Source organism: Nilaparvata lugens, chromosome 6, assembly GCF_014356525.2.
Source record: "Nilaparvata lugens isolate BPH chromosome 6, ASM1435652v1, whole genome shotgun sequence".
Classification (NCBI taxonomy): domain Eukaryota; kingdom Metazoa; phylum Arthropoda; class Insecta; order Hemiptera; family Delphacidae; genus Nilaparvata; species Nilaparvata lugens.
Window position 1 is genome coordinate 67,066,652 of NC_052509.1, and position 21,877 is coordinate 67,088,528.

At 31.0% G+C, this 21,877-nt stretch overlaps 1 protein-coding gene across 1 annotated transcript; it reads left to right on the plus strand.

The window, feature by feature from the left end:
* Window positions 1-2,149: 2,149 nt before the first annotated feature.
* Window positions 2,150-19,923, plus strand: LOC111054905 (flightin). Its single transcript, XM_039431772.1, has 5 exons — window positions 2,150-2,704; window positions 9,193-9,364; window positions 10,667-10,814; window positions 14,575-14,808; window positions 19,462-19,923. The coding sequence occupies exons 2-5, from the start codon at window positions 9,212-9,214 to the stop codon at window positions 19,554-19,556; spliced, it is 630 nt and encodes a 209-aa protein (XP_039287706.1). The 5' UTR covers window positions 2,150-2,704; window positions 9,193-9,211; the 3' UTR covers window positions 19,557-19,923.
* The last annotated feature ends 1,954 nt before the right edge of the window (window positions 19,924-21,877 follow it).

Genomic DNA, 21,877 nt, shown 5'->3' on the forward strand with positions numbered 1-21,877 from the left:
TTTTTATTATAGTACCTAGCTCAATATTACGAGTGAGAGAGTATAATCAATTATTGGCTTATTTTCCAGCTATGCATCTGCAGTTTATTTTTGAGATGATTTTGGTTCAGATCCAGTTGAAAATCTATTGCTAAACATATTTGATTGTGCCAGCTCCATTTCAGGCTGCTTAGCACATGGATATACATGTAAACAAAGCATGGATATCTTCCATTTTAAAATTGGATTATGTAAACAGGATGTTGATGTAAAAAAACACTTTGGCAAAAAAATAAATTACATAAGCCAAGTAAAGTACCGGTAAGTGATGTTTGAAGGCAACTTGGGAAAATTGATGTTGTTTATCCAATTCACTTACCGTATTTAATGAATATCATAGATAGAAAGACAGTATTATTTTTAAGGGAATAAATTGTAACCAAGGTATCGATGTTTTAAAACAATCAAATTTCAATTTTTGTTACTCTTGCCTATAAGTTTATTTATTCTATGTAGGAGCTAAGACAGACTTCTTTCTTATAGTAAACTGCTTATGAGTCACAAATATATTCAATTATGGTTATATTCTATTATAATGCTATATTGGTCAATAATACCATATCAATAACCATAATTGGGTCTTGATTATGGGCTATACAGAGTGACACAGAATAACAGGAACTTTCAGAAACGCCAGAAAAAAATTTGTGGGAAGGGCCGAAATGCTTTTATTTAAACAAATGTAAAGTTCAAGACTTCTTCTCGTTTTTTTTAAATAGAAAAATGTGATAATTCAGTATTTTTTATTCATTTTCTAGAATCTTTCCATTATTTATAATTTTTGCTATTCATTTTTTCCCTAAATACAGTATATTATATTGAGGAAAAAACCTTTAAGTTTTATACAGTTTTTCATGATTCACAGAATATTCATTGTGATAATATTTCATTGTGATTTGTATTTTTTAATAATTTTATTTGTATAAAAACTACCTAATGTAAAGTTCAAGACTTGCCATTTAAGAATTTTTAATAACTTTTTGACAATTCAAAAAAAATTCAAAATTCAAATTTATTGATTCTCAAAAAAAAATATACAACACTTTCAAGACTAAAAATATATATATATATATATAAGAATCTACACCTGCAAGGAAACCCTGTGCGCAGGTGTGAGTTGCAATATAAATGTTTTTCAAAAATATTTAACAAAAATGATCCAAAACAAATTTCTTGAAAAAAATACAGAATTAAAACTAGTACTTAATAATAAAGAGGATACTAAAAATAAAGGAACGGAAGGAGAAAAGACGGAAAAGGCCAGAAAGAAAGAAGAAGACGAAGAAGAAGGAGAATGAAGAAGAAGGGAACAATTACTTCTTAATAATTCTTAAAAGGCAAGTCTTGAACTTTACATTAGGTAGTTTTTATACAAATATAAATTATTACAAAATACAAATCACAATGAAATATTATCACAATGAATATTCTGTGAATCATGAAAAACTGTATTAAACCTTGAGGGTTTTTCCTCAATATTAATATACTGTATTCAGGGGAAAAATGAATAGCTAAAATTATAAATAATAGAAATATTCTAGAAAATGAATGAAAATACTAAATTATCACGTTTTTTTATTAAAAAGAATGACTATCAGTCAAATTGCATCCTATAATCTGACTGCTAGTCGTTCTTTTTAATAGCAAAAACTGATTTAATAATATAAGCAGCTCGTGATGGAAAACAACATAGAAGAAGACTAATAACTTATCATTGTGAAAAAAATTGAAAATGTAAGAAAACTCTCATTTTGTAATCTTTTCAGATCCCGATTTCTACATGCCCTTGGTGACTCAACTATAGCATTTTCGACGTCCGCCAAAAATGAGTAAAGTGGGAATTTTCGGTGCCAGCTTAATGCCGTCTAATGATTTTCGAAAACCTCGTACTTGATCAAATGCATCCTATTTGATAGATGTGACCGACAAAATGGAGGCCGATTGGGCCTTTGCAATTTATTTTTTTTTCGCACCAGTTGGCAGACCAACAGCTATGTCGTTGAATTGACACGCAGTATCCATTTTGGGAGTGGACTGCTTCAAGCTACAAGGACCTATACAATTGACATCTAAATCTAAATCTAATCCTAGTTTAAAATCTGATCAAACAATAGTCTTGAATTGATCGATAATCGTCGAGGTTGATCGATTCTCTCTCCCACCACCTCTGAAAAATAACCTCATATTTCCCCTCTTTGTCGCCACCTCTCTTCCTCCAAAAAAACCTCATACTTCCCCTCTTTATCTTCACCTCACACCCCCCTCTTCATCGTCCCCTCACATCTGAAAAACCTCACATTCACCCTCCATCTTCATCTCTCATTTCCCCTCTTCATCCCCCACCTCCTATTTCAATTACCTCAAACTTGCCCCTCCTCATCTTCATCACACATTTCCCCTCTCCATCCCAACCTCACATTCTAATAACCTCAGTTTTCCCCCTCCCCAAAATCATAATATTTCTGGCGAAGTTTCCCAGCAGGGGACACCAATCCGATAATTCAGTTGGCATTTTCCGAGCAACGGACTAAGTGATTGTTTGGAGTGGTTGGTTGACAGTTGTCTCCGATTTTCGACGAACTGTGATCAGTGGTCAGTCGCGAACAGCGAGCAATCGGCAGGGACCCCCAGCTAGCCTCCCCTTGTGACTGGTCGACGCAACGCTGTATGTAAATCTGTGATTATATCTTTTGAATTGATATATTAATAATTTTCACTTGAATAAGAAATATTTTCTTGTGATTCTCTTCTGTAATCGGTTTGTGCTCCCTCTGTAACATTTGATTATTTTTGAATATATCTCGACTTATATTTTATTTCAACTAAAATAAGAAGGGTAGCCTATTTATATATGATCTCCTCCTGCACTCAGTTTTGTGTGCTTCATATATGAAAAATGGTTGGATGAGGATGTATTTGTGGGGCAGTCGACCAATAATCTTTTTTTAAATTTGTATACGGTATACGGTATTCATAATTTATAGGTACTTGGATAAGAAGTACCGATATAATAATTTGTCTGTGATTTTCTTCAGCCATTAGTTTGTATAACATACTTTTGTTGTTTGAATGTGAAGTTACTAGTGGAGCAGAAGACTGTTATTGGTTGAATGTGGAGTTATAAGTGGAACAGTAGAGTGATATTTTCCTTCAATTTGATCCAGTATTTTGCTATTGTTCCTACACCAGCAAACAAACAAGAATAAAAGGATCAAAACTGACAGAATGTAGCATTGGAAGAAAGACCTTCCTTACATAGTAATAATCAATGAAAATTCCAAGATATCTAAATTAATTATTGTTGTGGAAATCATCAGGGTTTCTCAAAGAATACCGATCTATCAGATGATTCTACTTAGGACTATACCGGTAGCTGATCATTCATTTTTTATAATAATGGAATCTTTTTCTTCTCCCTTGCCTTTTTCCCATTATTTGGGGTCAATTTTCTATAATAATAGAATAATGAAAGAAAATCAATGGATACATTTTCTCCATCCATTGAAGTCTCAATCAATATTCTTGAATGCTACAATAAATGAATTACATTCAAATATTAATTAAAATTTCAACATGAACTATAAATTTGATTGAACAGTAGAAAATGATGCAGAATTTAAAAGAAAAAACAGTAGGCCTATCTTCAAACTAACTCATTAATTAAAATTCTTATTATCTCAAATAAAGAATATTTTGTTCTGTTATGGTAAATACAGTGTAGTAGCAGTAGTGAAAACTACTCTTATAAGTAGAATCATAGAAGAAATATTTCATAGTTCTCTATTTACTATCATTTTTCCATGGTGTGAAACATGTATAATTCTTTGAAAATATTCAATTATTTTACAAAGAAATAATGCACTACTCTTTGAAAATAATAAGTTTGTATTTCCACTGTAATTGATTGGTCGATAATATATGAGCATTTCCAATGGTACTGTTTTGACAATGAGGATAAATTATTATTCAGATTCTGTAATATTTAGGATTTTATAAAGCAAAAGAGATGATAGACCTTCTGCATATATAATATAGGCTAATTTTCAAGTGTTTTGCTAGTCATGTCTTAAATAAAATAATGCTGTTATAAGGTTACATTACCAGTAATTCTTTGTAAATGAATATAATTTTCATACTAGCACATCATTTTTTATTATGACATATTTTTTATCCCCTGCACATTTTTCTGTTTTTACCCATATTCGAATATTGTAAATGATTCAATGCTTTTATTACAGCCAGAAAATACATACAGTACACTATAGACCTTGTCATTACAGTAAAATTTCTAACAGAATTACATTAACAATACATAAATAAAGATAATACACAATACTGTCAATATTATTGTCAGTTATTCTTTCTAAATAAATATAATTTTCATATCAGCACATTTATACATTTTATATTACCACATAAGTGGAGGATTTGAGAAAATAGAGCTATTTGTTAGTCTCAAATGAGAATGCATCTCCACACATAGACTCTATAGTGGGATGCTAAACGATAGTTTAAGGAAATTAATCAAAGTATTTAAAATACTTTTTTGCATATTGTAAATGTCTTTTTCATGTTTGATAAATACTTCTGACATGGGTTACATGACAGAGAAAAAATGAATAAAATGATCTAGTGATGACAAAAAATGAAACTATCATATGCCATATATTTTATAGGCCATTGTGTTGAATGACAAATCACAGCCACTTCTGCTTTTTAAGTAGGCCTACTTTCAGATATCCAAGTTCATATGGATAGATGACTTTTTATTATAGAGGGTGTTAAATCAGTTCATGCGACTCCCCTACCTTTTCAATCTGGGATGGAATAATAATATCATCTATTCAAATTGAAATCTCTCCATTTCTGATAATATATCACTTGATTTACGATACCTGCTATGAAATCAATGATTGATAGATGAATAGCCTCAATGCCAGACCCAACTAGCTGTGATAAATTTAGGTCAAGGATACCCAACTTCTAAAACAAGCTGTGAGGTGCATCCAAGTCGCAAATGCATTTCGAGAATGTCTGCTATTGAAAACACATTCTTAAATGTCAACATTGCTGCATCTGCCATTGTCAAACTGGCTGCCAAAACCTCTCTCACATCAAATGAAGATCAATTAGAAAGTAGCTTAGAAAAGTGTTAGATCGATCATTTAATCAACCTTTTATTGATTGATAATTATTAGAGAGAAATAGTACAGGCTCAGCCTAGTTCTTCCTCCAATGTTTTAGGGTTGTGTGGTAGAGAGGACCAGGAGTCCTAACTCCGCCCTAATAAAGACAACAAATCAATCAATCAATGTCATAACTATATTATTATTGTCTTTTTTCTTTAGGGCTACTTCTAATATAAATAAGATATAAATCTGAGTACCTTTTAAATTCGGCTACTAATGCCATTAAAATGAAAATGTCGTGACAAAATAATTCAAAAGGTTACTCAAATTTATATATTTTCATCTATATTATGATGAAAGTGTTTTGTACAATGAACGGATAAAAAAAAACAATCACTGACAATGTACACAGCAGGAATTTACCTGGTTGATTTATTCCATCATCATCCAAAATCGTACTTATATCCAACTATCTATCCAATAGATTGTTACATTATATCACATTATTTTTTGAGTACGTTACTGTATTTGGTAGCCTATTACTCATTTTACTGGTATGCTGACTTGTCAAAGCTTAGGCCTATAAGATCCTAAAAAAATTAACTGTCCCAGTGTCATAGAACCTGCCGATCTCAAGCTATCTATAATATTAATGATATAGGTAGAGTATGAAATCTATTGTAAATTATTAGGTTCAAAATTAAATAATTTGAATAATTGAACGTTATTTTGAAACTGATAATGCCATACCGGTAGCTTACATCTTAGCATATTGATCTGATATCATTGCGGACTCCCACTACACATTATTTTTATGAGAATAATGAGGAATTAAATTCAAAATTTAAATTTATTTCTCCAGAGATCTCAATTACAAGAGAAAAAAATCACACAATTCTGTTTACCGTATACAATTTTCTGGAATTTCCCTGCAAGAGTAAATCTTTGCTCAGTATTCATTATCTTTTTGCTTTTTCTTTTGATTTTTATTCAATCATTCAAATACCAATAATTATAAATACTTATCTATTATACAATTTTTTGGAATCATCCTACAAGAGTAACGCTTTGCTTAATATTCACATATCCATTATTGTGATCCAATCATTGATATACCAAAATATTTAGCCTACATTATAGCAAATATGGTATTGTACCATGAGGTAGGTGGAAAGATATTGTAAATAGCCTACACCAAAGATAACATTAATTTAATAAGAAGATAAAGATAGACAAATAGAATAGTTTCTAATGGAGTATAATTGAATGTACAAGAAAAACTCATATTTAAAAATATTCAGATATTGTGGAACATTGCCCAAAACCTTTCAGAGATAAAAACGATGATGATCAAATTATTTGTGATTCAAAATATTATAAATTTCTTCAGTTGCTCAGAATATGCTAGCCAAAATTACCCATAATAATTCGTATTCTGTTTTAATTTGTCTTGTCTCATGGGTTTGGAACCATACCATGATGAATGACACTTTGACATTATCTCATCATTCCAATGATAGAAAAAGCAACTTCCTTCCAATTTATTTCCACTTGACAAATGACATCAAAAAATGACATTAGTGCAAGCCGAAACATGTCATGACGGAATGATTCAAAAAGGATACTGAGATATATTTTTTTTCATATTAAAAGTAGCCCTAAAGAAAAAAAAAACAACTTCCTTTCATTATGAAAAGAGTTTTATTTCATCACCTCTGTCATTTCATGAAGCTTTTAATCCACTTTTGTTTTGGCATCTTCTGTTTCCTCTGTAAAGAGCTACACATCACTCAGCTACTCAGTTTGCCAAACATGCCTGCTGTCAACTGACTATGATAATATTGAGTATATTATACTCAACTGCATGCCAAATCCAAATTGATCGGGTGAAGATATTCTGCTCTATCAATCCCTCTTGAAGTTTATTAAGTGGGAAAAAATGTTGGACCAATTGAATAGTCTTTTGAAGAAAAAAAAATCTGGTGTGGCGCACTCACACAACTTTCCTTGCCATTATGAAAATTGATCAGCTGACGCTAGTGTTCCCGCGCATCTCAATTCAAAGATTTGAGCCAGCTGGTGACAGGGAAATAACCCTGGAGACACACATGAGGTCTCCTGTCTCTTCATAGTGAATGATTTAATAGAATCAACAATAATTTGCAACTGAATAATCACATTTTCTCGATTTTAAAGCTTATTTTCAATTTTAGGTGGAAATGTTACTGAACATTAATTGTAGAGATTTTCATGCTCAATCTACTCCACTTGATTTTTTTCGTTTCAATTGTATCTGAAGCCTGATAATTGGGAATCTACCTGCATTGATGGGGCGGAGCTCCTGAAATTTTTACAGATATGGGACTTGTAGCAGTTGATAGAGCTTATCGATGACTATTTTAGGTATGAATTTGATCAAAATCGTTGGAGCTGTTTCCTAGGAAATCACGAAAAACCCTGTTTTTGACAACATTTTCGCCATGGGTGAAGATATTCTGCTCTATCAATCCCTCTTGAAGTTTATTAAGTGGGAAAAATGTTGGACCAATTAAATAGTCTTTTGAAGAAAAAAAAAGAGAATTATAGAATATATTATGGAACATGATATCATTCGCTGTTGGTTATCCATCTAGTTTTCACTAATATTATTACTATTGTATTTCCATATACCTAAATTTGAAGTGAAAAATCACTAAAATTCTTTGGTGTGGGGCACCAATTTTGCCACACCAATGTGAGTGTTTTTTCACTTCAAAGTTAGGTCTATGAAAATACAATAGTGATAATATCATTGGAGATTATCAGGTGAAGACTTATTTTGGAAGGTCAAGATCAACGAAAATAGGCTAAAATCACTTATAGCGTACTTCTGTCATTAGTTTGTTGTAAACATTGTTAATGATGTTATGACCGGCTTGTTTTGAAATTATTGAATTTATTCCAATTAAGTTGATAAATTAATTGGAAAATAATATTGTAATCTCTGCAATCGTTACATTATAGTGTAGATTAAATTTTGATGAACCACGTTTTTTTCTCTCATTATTAGGCTATACTGCTAAAGGAAGTTTGTGTTCATTCAGTTGCAGAGTAAAAATAATTGAGAACTGAAAATAATTTTGTGAAGTGAACAACTACAAGACTTAATCTATTTCAGACTATGTGTAACCTTATCTAAATTTGGGAGAGGAATAGCACAAGGTTACCTTATTTTTTCTCTCCCTATCATTACGTTGATGTACTTATTGTATCAATCAATAAAGAAGAAATAGGCTAGTACCATACGAATTCCAGCTCTGTTCTGCGGCATCTCTTGTACAAAAATAAGTCTTCTATTTTGTTATACGTTTTTGTCTCTTAATTATAACTGCTGATGAAATTTAATATAATGTTCGTTTATCTATTCACATTTCACTTATTCACTCAGTTGCGTGACAAATTGGAGTTTCATCTCTTTCCTGCAACTTTTGTAAATAAGCTGAATTTTTTTTCAAGAAGTACTAGCAGCTAAAGATTCCATAATAATTTATTATCATAGTCATAGTGAGGTCCACTTTATAATAGCAGTGGAGTAAGATAGGAGAAAAATGTTGCCGATCCTCTGTCTTATCAATGTGTTCCATAGACGGTAGCTGATACAGGTTTATTGATGTAATATTAACTGCTCATTCTCGTTTAAAATAATCGATTATATTTCATCAAGCAAGAAATTATATTTTTCAATAGTTTCATAATGAATTTTCATAATTATGATAAAATATTTAGTTAATTAATTATTAGTTCTACATTTTTAAAAGACGATCTGGCAACAGATCAAAGCTAGAAAGAGATAGCGCTATCTGCTTTGTTGAATAATAGACAAGGATAGCAATACCATTGCTAATCAAACACTGTCATTATAACGTGGACCTCACTATACAGATTTAATAATAATTTATTTCTAGTAGCTCTTGAAGGATATGTTTTATTATACTCCAATAAAATTTTTACAAAATTATGACTACTACTATTTTGATGTTTCTAGACTTGGCAGTTCTTGAAGAATGGCTGACCCAGACGCACCATGGATGCTAGACGACACCCCAGAAGATGTGCCCGCTGAGGGCTCAGAAGAGGCACCAGCTGAAGAGGCACCCGCTCCCCCTCCAGAGCCTCCCAAACCAGAGGGACCACCCCCAAGGAAATATAACACTGAGGTACACAACTCTATAATCTATCCATATTAGCTGAATTACGATGAGTTTGTATTACCTTATCAGACTCTCAAAAATAAACAAATACGGTATGGCCTAAATTTCTTCATAATATGACTTTTACCTATATTATTATAACTACCCTAACAATTTAAGGTACATTGTCATAAAAAAAGAATAAAGCCTACTACAGACTAGGAACTATACTAATTTCTTAAAATTTCCACCCCTTACGGAATGCTGTAACTTTCACTGTATAATTCAAAACTTAAAACTATGTATTATATTGTTGACTGACGTTTCCGATAGCATTGTATGTGTGCATTGAAGGAATAAAAAGCATTCTTATTCTTATTCTTATGCTTATGTCTCCTTTCATTTTTATATCTTCAAATTAATACAATTAGGTAATAAATTTTATGTCATTTAGAAGAGAGTAAGCTTTCACGCTCGAATTTCTTAACTCATTATTTATTTTTTATTCATTCACTATTGATTCATACAATGAGTACATCATCAAAATGATAGGGAGAGAAATATTATACATTAGAAATTCACTATCTAAATTTCAAAAGCTTTCATTGAAACTAAATAATAATAAAATATAGAGAAAACTGCTCATGTTTTCTTTCAATTTTATTTTTTTAAATTAATACAATCAATAAATTCGATGTCATTTGAAAGAGAGTTTAAGCTTTTGCCCTTGAATTTCTCAATCCATTATCAACTGCAATATGTTTCATCAAGTTTCAACACCGGAATAATGGCAACTTGCAGGAGTTGCAGGCTATAATAATTATTGGAAAAATGTGAAATATTAACTTCCATGCTTTCAAATCGCATGGGATTTATTGTCAACAATCAATGTGACTGTTTGGAAACATGATCCAGCCAGTGAGTGAATATTAAATATTTTTTACAATTATTATAGTCTGCAAGTGGGTTTCCAATGTCAAAAATGTTATGCTTTTACCTCATTCTATAGTGGTTATTTCTTCTCCAAGTGTGTTGCCTAATTTTTGTTGATCAATCAATATTGGAATGTGATAAATGTGGAGTAACGCTAATTATTCTGCTTAATAGTTATTTCTAATTCAACCGGTACTTGTTACAATTATTTTTTGCATGAGAAAATACAAGCTAATATTTAAGTAATTTTCTATTCTAATAGCTGATTCTAATATAATATAGTTTGTATTTTCTCATACAATAGTCTTCATGTAGCTACTACATACAGTAGTAATATGATTATCAGGTGAAAAATCTGTCAATAATTGAATTTGTTTTTTTTTATCTCTTTCACAGGGTCCCTGGTTCGACGAGCAACGTGCCAAGAAGAAGTATATCTGCCGACACTGGGTTAGGCCCAAGTACCTTCAATATAACTATATGTACAACTACAGAAAGAACTACTACGACGATTATATCGAGTTCATGGATAAACGCAACAAAGGTGCAGAAAATATTCATTCTAATTCATTATTCCGTGCTAAAAAGTATTCAATTAGGGCGACCTATTCCATTCAAGCCTAAACGATACCCCGGGAGAAGTGGAAGGCTTCGGAAATTCTTCATGTTCTATGTCATAAATCATTCTAAATCGGAAATTTCAACTTTTTATCCATTAGATCCTCTCCAATGCACCATTAAGTATATCAATATTTATCATCCTTATGTATTTTTTCTCAAGGCCCCTCTGGTAGGATAGGCTTGAGACAAATAGAAATTGAAATGTATTCTTCCAAAATAGTTATTTGTGCAACTAGTGCGCAAAGTGACAGTTTGCTGCACCGAAAAGAAACGTTCACGCCCGGCACGGCACATATTAATATACAGTAAGCTTTTGTTTTCACTATTATTATTATTAGGTACTGAAAACTCTGACACCAGACCTGAGCCAGCTAGGTCACTCGATATTATTATTATTATTATTATTATTATTATTATTATTATTATTATTATTATTATTATTTATTAGGTACTATTAAATTACGGCACGTAGGCGAGGGCGGAATGATTTGTTGAGTGCAGCAGAGGAACTTTGCGCACGTATTTCACATTAAATTTTTCCTACAGTTACCATTGAATATGAAAAGTGGGTAATTATGGGTAAAATTCCCTGAAATGCATCAAATGTTTTTCTGTGTAATTTTATTATTAATAAATAAAATTGAATAATAATGTAGTAAATGGATGAAGGCGGCACTCATGTGGTGGCTGTCGCTGTCATCCACTGTTGTCCACGATGTCCTTGATATTATTATAACGTGGGCCTCACTATGAGTGTTACCAACTTAATTTTGATTCTGCTGCACTGGTGCTCCAAATAACCCACCAACTATTTTTCGTTGCCATGTTGCAAATCTGGAGTGCAGAAAAATTTTTTCCCGCACTAGAGCGGAAATGTGATTCTTTGCGTTCTGTAATCAGTGCAGGAATGACCACTTTTCAACGTAACTGTAGGAAAAATACATATCACATTACAATATATTACAATATGTTACTGAAATATTGAATGAAAAAGACTAAGAAATTGTCAAAAAACACAGATTTATTGATACTTAGAAAGACCGGTTTCGGTCATTGACAATGGTGTAATAACCGAAACCGGTCTTTCTAAGTATCAATAAATCTGTGGTTTTTTGACAATTTCCAAGTCTTTTTCATTCAATATGAATAATTACCACAATATCAACTTCTCAACTAGGTACACAAAAAATGTAACTGAAATGGTGGAAAAATATTGTTTCAAACAACCCCTAAATAATGAAGTGAAAAAGGGATTGAGATACTAATTGAGAAAAAATACATAATATTTATCACTACAATACTTATAAATATTTTGTATAATTCATATTAAATATAAATTCTATATTCATTCATTCACAATCCAATCCTACATATTATTTCATACAAAATCAAGCCACTGAATGCACTGCCTATTTGCTTACATAATAATGCATATTGGAAAGAGTTTTTGGTAAAGAAAATTATATTACATCATCTGACGAATTAAATCGAGCATTTTCCTTTCAAAACTCTGTTGAGGAATCGCTATTTATGTCACAATCATTCTATCATATCACCTAAAACAGTTGAAGCATTTGAGAGATATGAATTTTCAAACCAAGTGCTATTTATTATTTATTGGTTCATACAAAAAGTACACCATCAAAATGATAGGAAGGGAAAACATAAGGTAACCTTGTGCTATTCCTCTCCTGAATTCAGATAAGCATCAGGTTACACATTCTTTTTATAGTAAAGAATAGAAACTTACAAGTTATCTTACAATAATATGGCTAGTAGCTTTAAACCTCAGTTATCAACACCTTCGTTAAATTATTGTTGTAATGGTAATAATCTGTGCTTGAATCTCTCTTGAGGGTTGAGTGTAAGAGAGGGCCGGCTGCGCCCTAACTCCGCCCTCCTAGGTAAAAATAAAGGCAGCCATTCTTTTCTATTCTTGATGAGGCAAAGCTAAATCCAATTTTCCCGTAGAAAATAATCACTATTATTGTATTATTTTTAGTTTTAATTTATTTTTTAATTTTATTTCCTTTCAAGGACTGAAGTCCAAACCACGTTTTTTCTTCTGAACTGATGTTGTTTTTTTAGGGAATGAATTTAATTTCAATAATTATAATTATTATAGAAAATAACTAGTGCCCTTGTATTTTCAAATTATTGAAGATACAATTTGATTTGATTTATAAAATTAACACTTTGCACACAGATGTTGTGGAATTCCTCTATATTGAGGTGGAATAAAAAGATGTTGTCAATTGCACAAAATTCATTTGTGGAATAATTCAACATCTTTTTATTCCACAAACTTCATTTGTGGAATAATTCAACATATTTTTATTCCACAAAATTCATTTGTGGAATAATTCAACATCTTTTTATTCCACCTTAATATGGAGAAATCCCACAACAACACATTACTGTGCCTCATCAAGAGAAATTTGAGCACTGATTACCATTCACAACAATAATTTAACGAAGGTAATGATAAGTGAGGTTTAGAGCTACTAGCCATATTATTGTAAAATAACTTGTAAGTTTCTATTCTCTACTATAAAACAAAATGTGTAACCTGCTTATCTGGATTTAGGAGAGGAATAATAACACAAGGTTAACTTATTTTTTATTTTCCTATCATTTTGATGGTGTACTTATTGTATGAATCAATAATAAGAATAAAATAGCACTTGATTTTTAAATTCATCTTTTTCAAATGCTTCAACTATTTTAGGTAATATGATAAAATGATTGTCATAAATGGAGATTCCTCACCGGACTTGAAAGGAAAATGTTCAATTTAATTCGTCAGATGATGTAATATAATTTTCTTCAATGAAAAAGACTAAGAAAATGTCAAAAAACCACTGATTTATTGATAATTAGAAAGACCGGTTTCGGTTATTACACCATTGTCAATCTCTGATAAACTCAGAGGGATAAACTCAGAGTTTATCAGAGATTGACAATGGTGTAATAACCGAAACCGGTCTTTCTAATTATCAATAAATCAGTGGTTTTTTGACAATTTCTGAGTCTTTTTCATTCAATATGAATAATTACCACAATATCAACTTCTCAACTACACATAAAATAATTTTCTTCACCAAGAACTCTTTTCAATATGCATTATTATGTAAGGCAGTGTATTCAGTGGCTTTGATTCTGTATAAAATAATAGGATTGGATTGTGAATAAATGAATATAAATATAAATAATAGAAAATATTAATAAAGATATTGTTTTCTCAATAATTAGTATCTCAAGCCCCTTTGATTTAAATTAAATTCAAATTCAAATCCTAATTTAATTTTAAGGACTGCAGTCTGAGCCGCTTTCTTCCTCTATATTGTTGTTGTATTTTGAAGAATTAATTCAATTTCAATCATAGAAAATAACTATAGTAACCTCAATTTCAATCATAGAAGAAAATATTATCTCTGTTGTAGCTCTGACTCTGTGTTACTTGTAAATATTCAGCCCGATTGAGGCTGATGAAGCTCCTCTTCAGGAGTGAAATGCATTCCTCAATACTCCAACAAAAGTAAGTGTTTTTCAAATATTTACAAGTAACACAGTGTATGAACTACAACAGAGTTATTATATAGTAGTGTTTCGTCATGGAAAGCAACTTCAAAATATTATCCCCCTATTTTTTTAATGATTATTAATTTGATTTGAATTCAAAGGACTGGAGTCCGAGCCGCCGAAAGCACAAACCTGGGCCGAGAGAGCCCTAAGGACCTATAGGAAGTCACTGGACCGCTACTGGCAGGAAACCATGCCGATTGACTACATCTTCACCAAGGCTGAGCCCAACATCCATTACGTCAACATGTACCGAGCTGATCACACCAGGGAGCACTTCTACAGGAGGCATTATGACGCCATACATCACTCTGAGATGTGGGGAGCTAGATCAGGTAAAATATTCTCAAATTATAATTCTAAGTAGATAATAATAATCATTAACATTGGATTGTATGGGAGGAAATATTAATTTTTATTAAACATCTTTATTGCCCATAAAAACAAATACAAAATAAAAAACTTACAAAAGAAATATTCTAAATTATAATATTATGCTATTTTACAAATAAATTGAAATTACATGGCACCACCCAGCAAGGGCAAAACCCTGACCGCTGAGTGAGAGTATCAGCTGTTTAGACAATATAAAATTTTATTTACTAATAATCAAAGCTACAAAAATCGAAGTTAACAATAAATTACTAATAATTATAATATTTGACTGATGTCAAAGGAAACTTTTTGTATCACCCACTTATTTATCTGTTCCACCCTCTGTCTACCCCTATTAGAAAGATATTCTGACAATGCATTTGGCATGATATTTATTATTTTTGAGCTAAAATACCCCAATTGTCTTCGCACTATTGTCAAATCTGAATAGTTGATATTATAAATGTTATGAGATGTAACTCTCAGGTTATACATTGAAACGTTATTATTCACTGTAAATTCATCCTTCCTCATCCATGCATAATAGAGAAGTTTCTTTATATAAATTTGACGTAGGCCTACTGTCATCACTTTAAATTCGTCAAATGTTTCACTACTAGAAAAAGCCCTTAAGAATTGCTTTTATTATCATTTTTTGAAATGTAAAAATTTTATTCATGAAAACATCATACGCTCCTCCCCATACCACTAACCCATATTGCAGCACCGATTGAACATAGGCAAAGTAAAGGACCCTAAGTAATTTAATGTCTAATATTTTACGGACTTTATAAAAGATAAAGGAAATAAAGGAAATAATGTGGTATTTCTCTTCATAATGAGAATAAGAAGACACTGATATTGTCAATAGACCACTATGATAAAAACACTTCACTTATATGTTCAAATTAATAAAAACTTGTGGTACCCTTTATTAAAACTTTAAAATATTTTAACGACAAGTTTCGACGATAGGTCATTTTCATGTTAAAATGTAATAATCTGGTGTGGCGCACTCACACAACTTTCCTTGCCGTTATGAAAATTAATCAGCTGACGCTAGTGTTCACGCGCTTATCAACAACTCTACTATCTGAGCCAGCTGGTGACAGGACAATAACGCTGAAGACACACGAGGTCTGCTATCTCTTCATAGTGAATGATTCAATAGAATCAACAGTTGCCAACAGTTTGCAATTGAAATAATCCCACGAGGTCTGCTATCTCTTCATAGTGAATGATTCAATACAATCAACAGCTCCCAACAGTTTGCAATTGAAATAATCCCATTTTCTCGAATTTCGAGCTTATTTTCAATTTTAGGTGGAACTGTTACTGAACATTAATTGTAGAGATTTTCATGCTCAATATTTTCCACTTGAATGTTTTTTTTTAATTGCATCTGGAGCCTGATAATTTGGAATCTAAAATCAAACTTTGTATAGATGAGGCGGAGCTCCTGAAATTTTTACTGATATGGGAGGTGTAGCAGTTGATAGCGCTTATCAATGACTATTCAAGGTATAAATTTGATCAAAATCGTTGGAGCCGTTTTCGAGAAAATCGCGAAAAACCCTGTTTTTGCAACATTTTCGCCATTTTAGCTGCCATCTTGGTTTGCATTTGATTGAAATTGTTCGTGTCGGATACTAATAGTATAAGGACCTTAAGTTCCAAATTTAAAGTCATTCTGTTGATTGGGAGACGAGATATCGTGTACAAAGACACACATACACACACACACACACACACACACACACACACACACACACACACACACAACACACACACACACACACATACAGACCAATACCCAAAAACCACTTTTTTGGACTCAGGGGACCTTGAAACGTATAAAAAATTAGAAATTGGGGTACCTTGATTTTTTTTGGAAAGCAATACTTTCCTTACCTATGGTAATAGGGCAAGGAAAGTAAAAGTCACTATAATATTGTTACGGATTTTCCTCTGCAAAACCTAGTTTTTGTGGGATCTTAAACCATAGAATGAGCTGACAACACTTGCAGTTATAATATGCACTTTATTTCACTCTAAACTAAATAGATTAAACTATTGACTCACAAAATAACAGATAATTTACTCTTCTACAGGCATTCATGAATACTTGTTAGTTGATTAAATAATTGTCTGTATAGAAGAGTAAATTATCTGTTATTTTGTGAGTCAATAGTTTAATCTATTTAGTTTAGAGTGAAATAAAGTGCATACTATAACTGCAAGGCCAATATAAACAGATGGCCAATATAAAGATTAATCACTTATAAACACAGTCTCTAATATTTACAGTTTATTAACACAGTATGCAACACTATCACTGTCTGTATCTTATACCAGGACTCTGTATCACAGTTTGCGTATTACGACGTATCTCCACCACCGTTCCGTATCACGTGCTCGCGTATCCGTATCACCGTCCTGTATCTCGTATCTTGATACAACTGTCACGACAATGATAATAATTATTGTTATCACTAAACTACACTAGATAACAATTACAATAGGTACTTTTACTATACAATTGTCACTATAATATAATAAATTACACTAGGAACTGTCAGGCTTTGAGTATGGCTGATATTGGCAGTCTTGCTCAATATATTCGTTTAAAAACCACTAAATTTCTTGTATATAAACAAACAATAAATGAAGTACCTATTCCTCATATATTAGAAACTTATTCAACTCTCTCTGAGCTACAAGAAGCTTCATATTCAAAACTAGCAGGTAACCCGTGCTTCGCAAGGGTCTTTCTTAAAACTGTAGACGTTTATTAAGCACTTTGCCTCGAAATATCTGAAAAATTAATAATCCATGCCACGTGTAGGCCTAAACATTGCATCAGGAAAACGAAGTTTCAAAACAAATATGTTTTTCAGGTAGAAAGCAATATAGAAACAGATGTTTCTTTTTTAATTTCGACCATATGATTTGGTTATTTTTTAATGAAATCGAATGTACCATTAATGAATTTCAAACATTAATTCTGAAAAATGTAGAAGGAAAATTAAAATTTGGGCTTCCAGGTGCACGAGATTGATATTTTTAGAATCTATGTGCAAAATTTGGAGATCTAAATCACTCCCGTTTTTCCGGTATACAATCCACAAGTTGACATGTTTTGATGCGAACAAACGAACACACGAACATACACAACCCTACTCTCTCTTATTATAATAGATTATATCACTACTAGTATTATAGTTGGTCGCTTGAAAAATACTACATAGTATAACACTTCCATCTGTGAGACATTAACAAATTTATTCTAAAGTGTTTATTCTGTACTCTAATGTATTTTTTTTCCAATGGGGAAAGAATAAGAAAGTTTTTTAGAATGGACTACATATTTCCATTGTCCATTGAACAAATCAAATATACATGATCTTGTCAACTAGATGAGACACAAAAAAATTCAACAGAAATTCACAAAAATAAAATCTTTTATTGTCCATCAAAAACATCAAATATACATGATTTAGTCAACTAGATGAGGCACGAAAAAATTTAACAGACATTCACAAAAATGAAATAAATAATATAATAATATTGGCAAAATCTAGACCATAGATTGATAGCTCTCACATTCAAAATTTACTAGATCTATTATTTGACTGTTTATTTGGAGTCCAAGATATAAAAGGTATAAAATTGTCAACAGATATAGCCTACTATATGAACCCTTTTTCAAAGATCACCAGAGTGATGTGGTCTATTTCTGTTGACTTTTTGCTTAGTTGAGAAGTTGATATTGTGGTAATTATTCATATCAAATAAAAATACTAAGAAATTGTCAAAAACCACAGATTTATTGTACAACCGAAACCGGTCTTTCTAAGTATCAATAAATTTATGGTTTTTGACAATTTCTTAGTATTTTTATTTAATATTTCTGTTGATGTTGTGACTGTCAATAATTGTACTATATTGAATTGAATTAAATGACTGCTTTTATTTTTCCTAGAGAGCGAAGTTAGGGCGCAGTCAGCCCTCTCTTACACTTAACTCTATATTACGCAAGAAAACAATACAGAAAATATACAAATAATATGATAAAGAAACAAACATTTCAAACAATATCTACTTATTTAAAATAATAACAGAGTTTAAATAATTGAAAAGAGAAGAAAATAAATTAACTTTAAAAAATAAAAATTATATAGCAATATATATAGTGTATAATATAATTATATTGTACTAATCCAAATCGATTGATTGTTGAAAATTTTGAGCACCTATTTATAATAAACGCTCTTTTGGGAGAAGCACTCTCACCAAACTCTTTCCTATGAATGAGAGACATATAATCAATAAGTGGTTGACAAGATTTCAAGAGATATGCTTCTCTCCAGAGCAAATTATGTACTTATAGTTTACTCAATTTGTAACTAAGGTACTCGATCAAAAATCGAGAATAATTTATTTGGTACAATATTACAAAATAAATCGACATCTTCAGGTCGATAATATTTTTTTGACTAACTACACTCATTCATTGCAAATTGGCTTATTCAAACTTTGAAACTGTGAAAAGCTAATAGATATGATTCAAGATTAATTGGAAACTTCTCTTATGACTGATCTCTTCTTTTCAGATGTCCCATGGAACCTGATCATCAACTATGTACCGAAACCATACAAGTACATCGATCAGCAAGAATCCTATGGAACCTATGACACCACATGGTAACCCTACTTTATGACTGTAAAAATTATGTGCACCTTATCTCACTCATTTCACATAATTCTACAATCATGAACCACGAGTCTGTCATTAAAGAAACTTGGAAGAAATGTCCCATGATAAATTTCATGGTAAGCTACACATATACTTCGCAAGTGTTCAATCGAAAAAAAAAAACTGAAATATTGTCTGGGATGTCAATAAAAATGCTGTTAATCATATCTTACCTAAATTTTTTTATGGACATCAAAATCTTATTTCAGGCTCGACGTATAATTAATTTACTACAATAATACTGTATTAATATTAATGTATATTGTCAAAATATTATTGAGTTATGTATTTCAAAATAAATGAATTAATGTCGATGAAATTTCTAATCGATTTATTTTGATCCTCTGTGCTCCTATATAAGCATAATAGCAGCAGTGGTGGATGAAGGATTAAGTCAGGGACTAAGCCAGTTTAATTGTTTGGGGGTTTACCTCCTAAAATTATAATACCTATGTGTAAACGTTTTTCAAGAAGTATCATTCCATTACAAGGCTGAAGGATACCATATTTATTCATTCATCCATAGATTCAAGGATACACAATACATTAAAAAAATTGGAGGAGAACAGAACAGAACAATTCATTCATTTGCCATAAAATAATACAGATTGATAGAATAAATATTCTAACTTACAAAATGGCACTACCGGCAAAGAAAACTTGTGCGCCGGCAGTGAGTTTGAACAACTAGGTACAGCAAACATGTCAATAGAAATAAAAGAGCTTATTCAAACCACTAGAATAACTAAAATTACGGAAACCAGGTCACATCTCAATACTTACAAACGATAAGAAAAAGTAACAAAATCATAAGCAAATGACAAGCTCAAAAAGACGAATTCAAGGAAGCCATGACAAATATTTTTTAAATTTATAACACAAGAATGAAATACTACATAATGGATATAGATAACTTAAAATAAGCATTTATCCCAATCCAATCCAGTATAAGATTCATTATGGATTTTTTAATTCTATTAATAATGAATTCAGTTGGGACTTTATTTATAAACAAGTAACACTGATATTCAAACTGACGTCTACATACACTTAAGCTGGTAAAGTCAATATCAAACTGTAATGAATTGGAGGAACGCAAATTATATGGATCATTCCTTAAGTGCAGGATAACATTATATAAATTGAATTTAGTTTGATAGACAACTTTCAGATAGTAAAGCGGGAAATAATTTGAATAAAACATGATAATAGAGAATTGATGAATGCCTAGAGTTAAAATAGTTTGACTACAACATTTTCGGTCTTGATCCGCAGTTCTCAATTTTTGTTTTAAGTGCTTTAGAGAGTTCTATTTTTATAAAATGTTTTGGAATATTATTTATTAGTTTATTTAGAGGAGGACTAACAAGTCAACATTATTTTATTATGTACTCAGAGTTTTATATAATCATTATTCTGTATTTAATAATTCGATGATAGATGATAGTGCGCATTGAACAAATTGAATCCAATTGACTGTATGGTATTTATTGTTCTCATCCAGTCACATTCACGACTCATTGCAGTCTTCAAAATATTTAATACCATATCAGAGAAAATATATCATAAGCTGTCTTTATGAAATAGAATTATAGTACCATTTAAATATTTCATAAATACAAGAACGTAGCCCTGAATTCATACATTTAAAAATAACATAAGCTATCTTATTATAGAACACAATAGAAATTGTCATGAAGGCTACCCTTATTTCATTACTGTAAATCAGACAAACCTTTTATTTCATGAGTTGTGATAAAATAAAAGGTGCCTACTTGAAAACATTTATTTTGTTTCACTTATTTCAGTAGTCTTAGAAAAATGTTAATATTCAAAGTGGAAAAATATCTTCCGTTATATTTTCTCTATAATAATATCAAACTTTGGTAATATTTGAAAAATATATCAATAATATCTAACTTGTTACCCAGAGAATGAGATACACACAACATGAGGTGGTGTCATCCACTTATCAATATATTATAAAAATGTATGCATTTAAAAATATATTTGGAACACTGAATCAATTCTATAAAATGATCATTTGAGTTTGAATATTGATTTTTATAAGTTTTCATTGGATTTAAATGAGTAATGATTACCTACTACATCAAACTTGTTACTGAATACTCTTTTGATACCAACTTCCATCTAATTCTAATGAGTTTTTTAACTATTTTTTACGTCACTACAGTTTAATTTTTTGAATAATAGTTATTAAAAACTAGTACTCACGTGTATGAGTGATAGCAGTTCGTCATGAATAGTGAAAT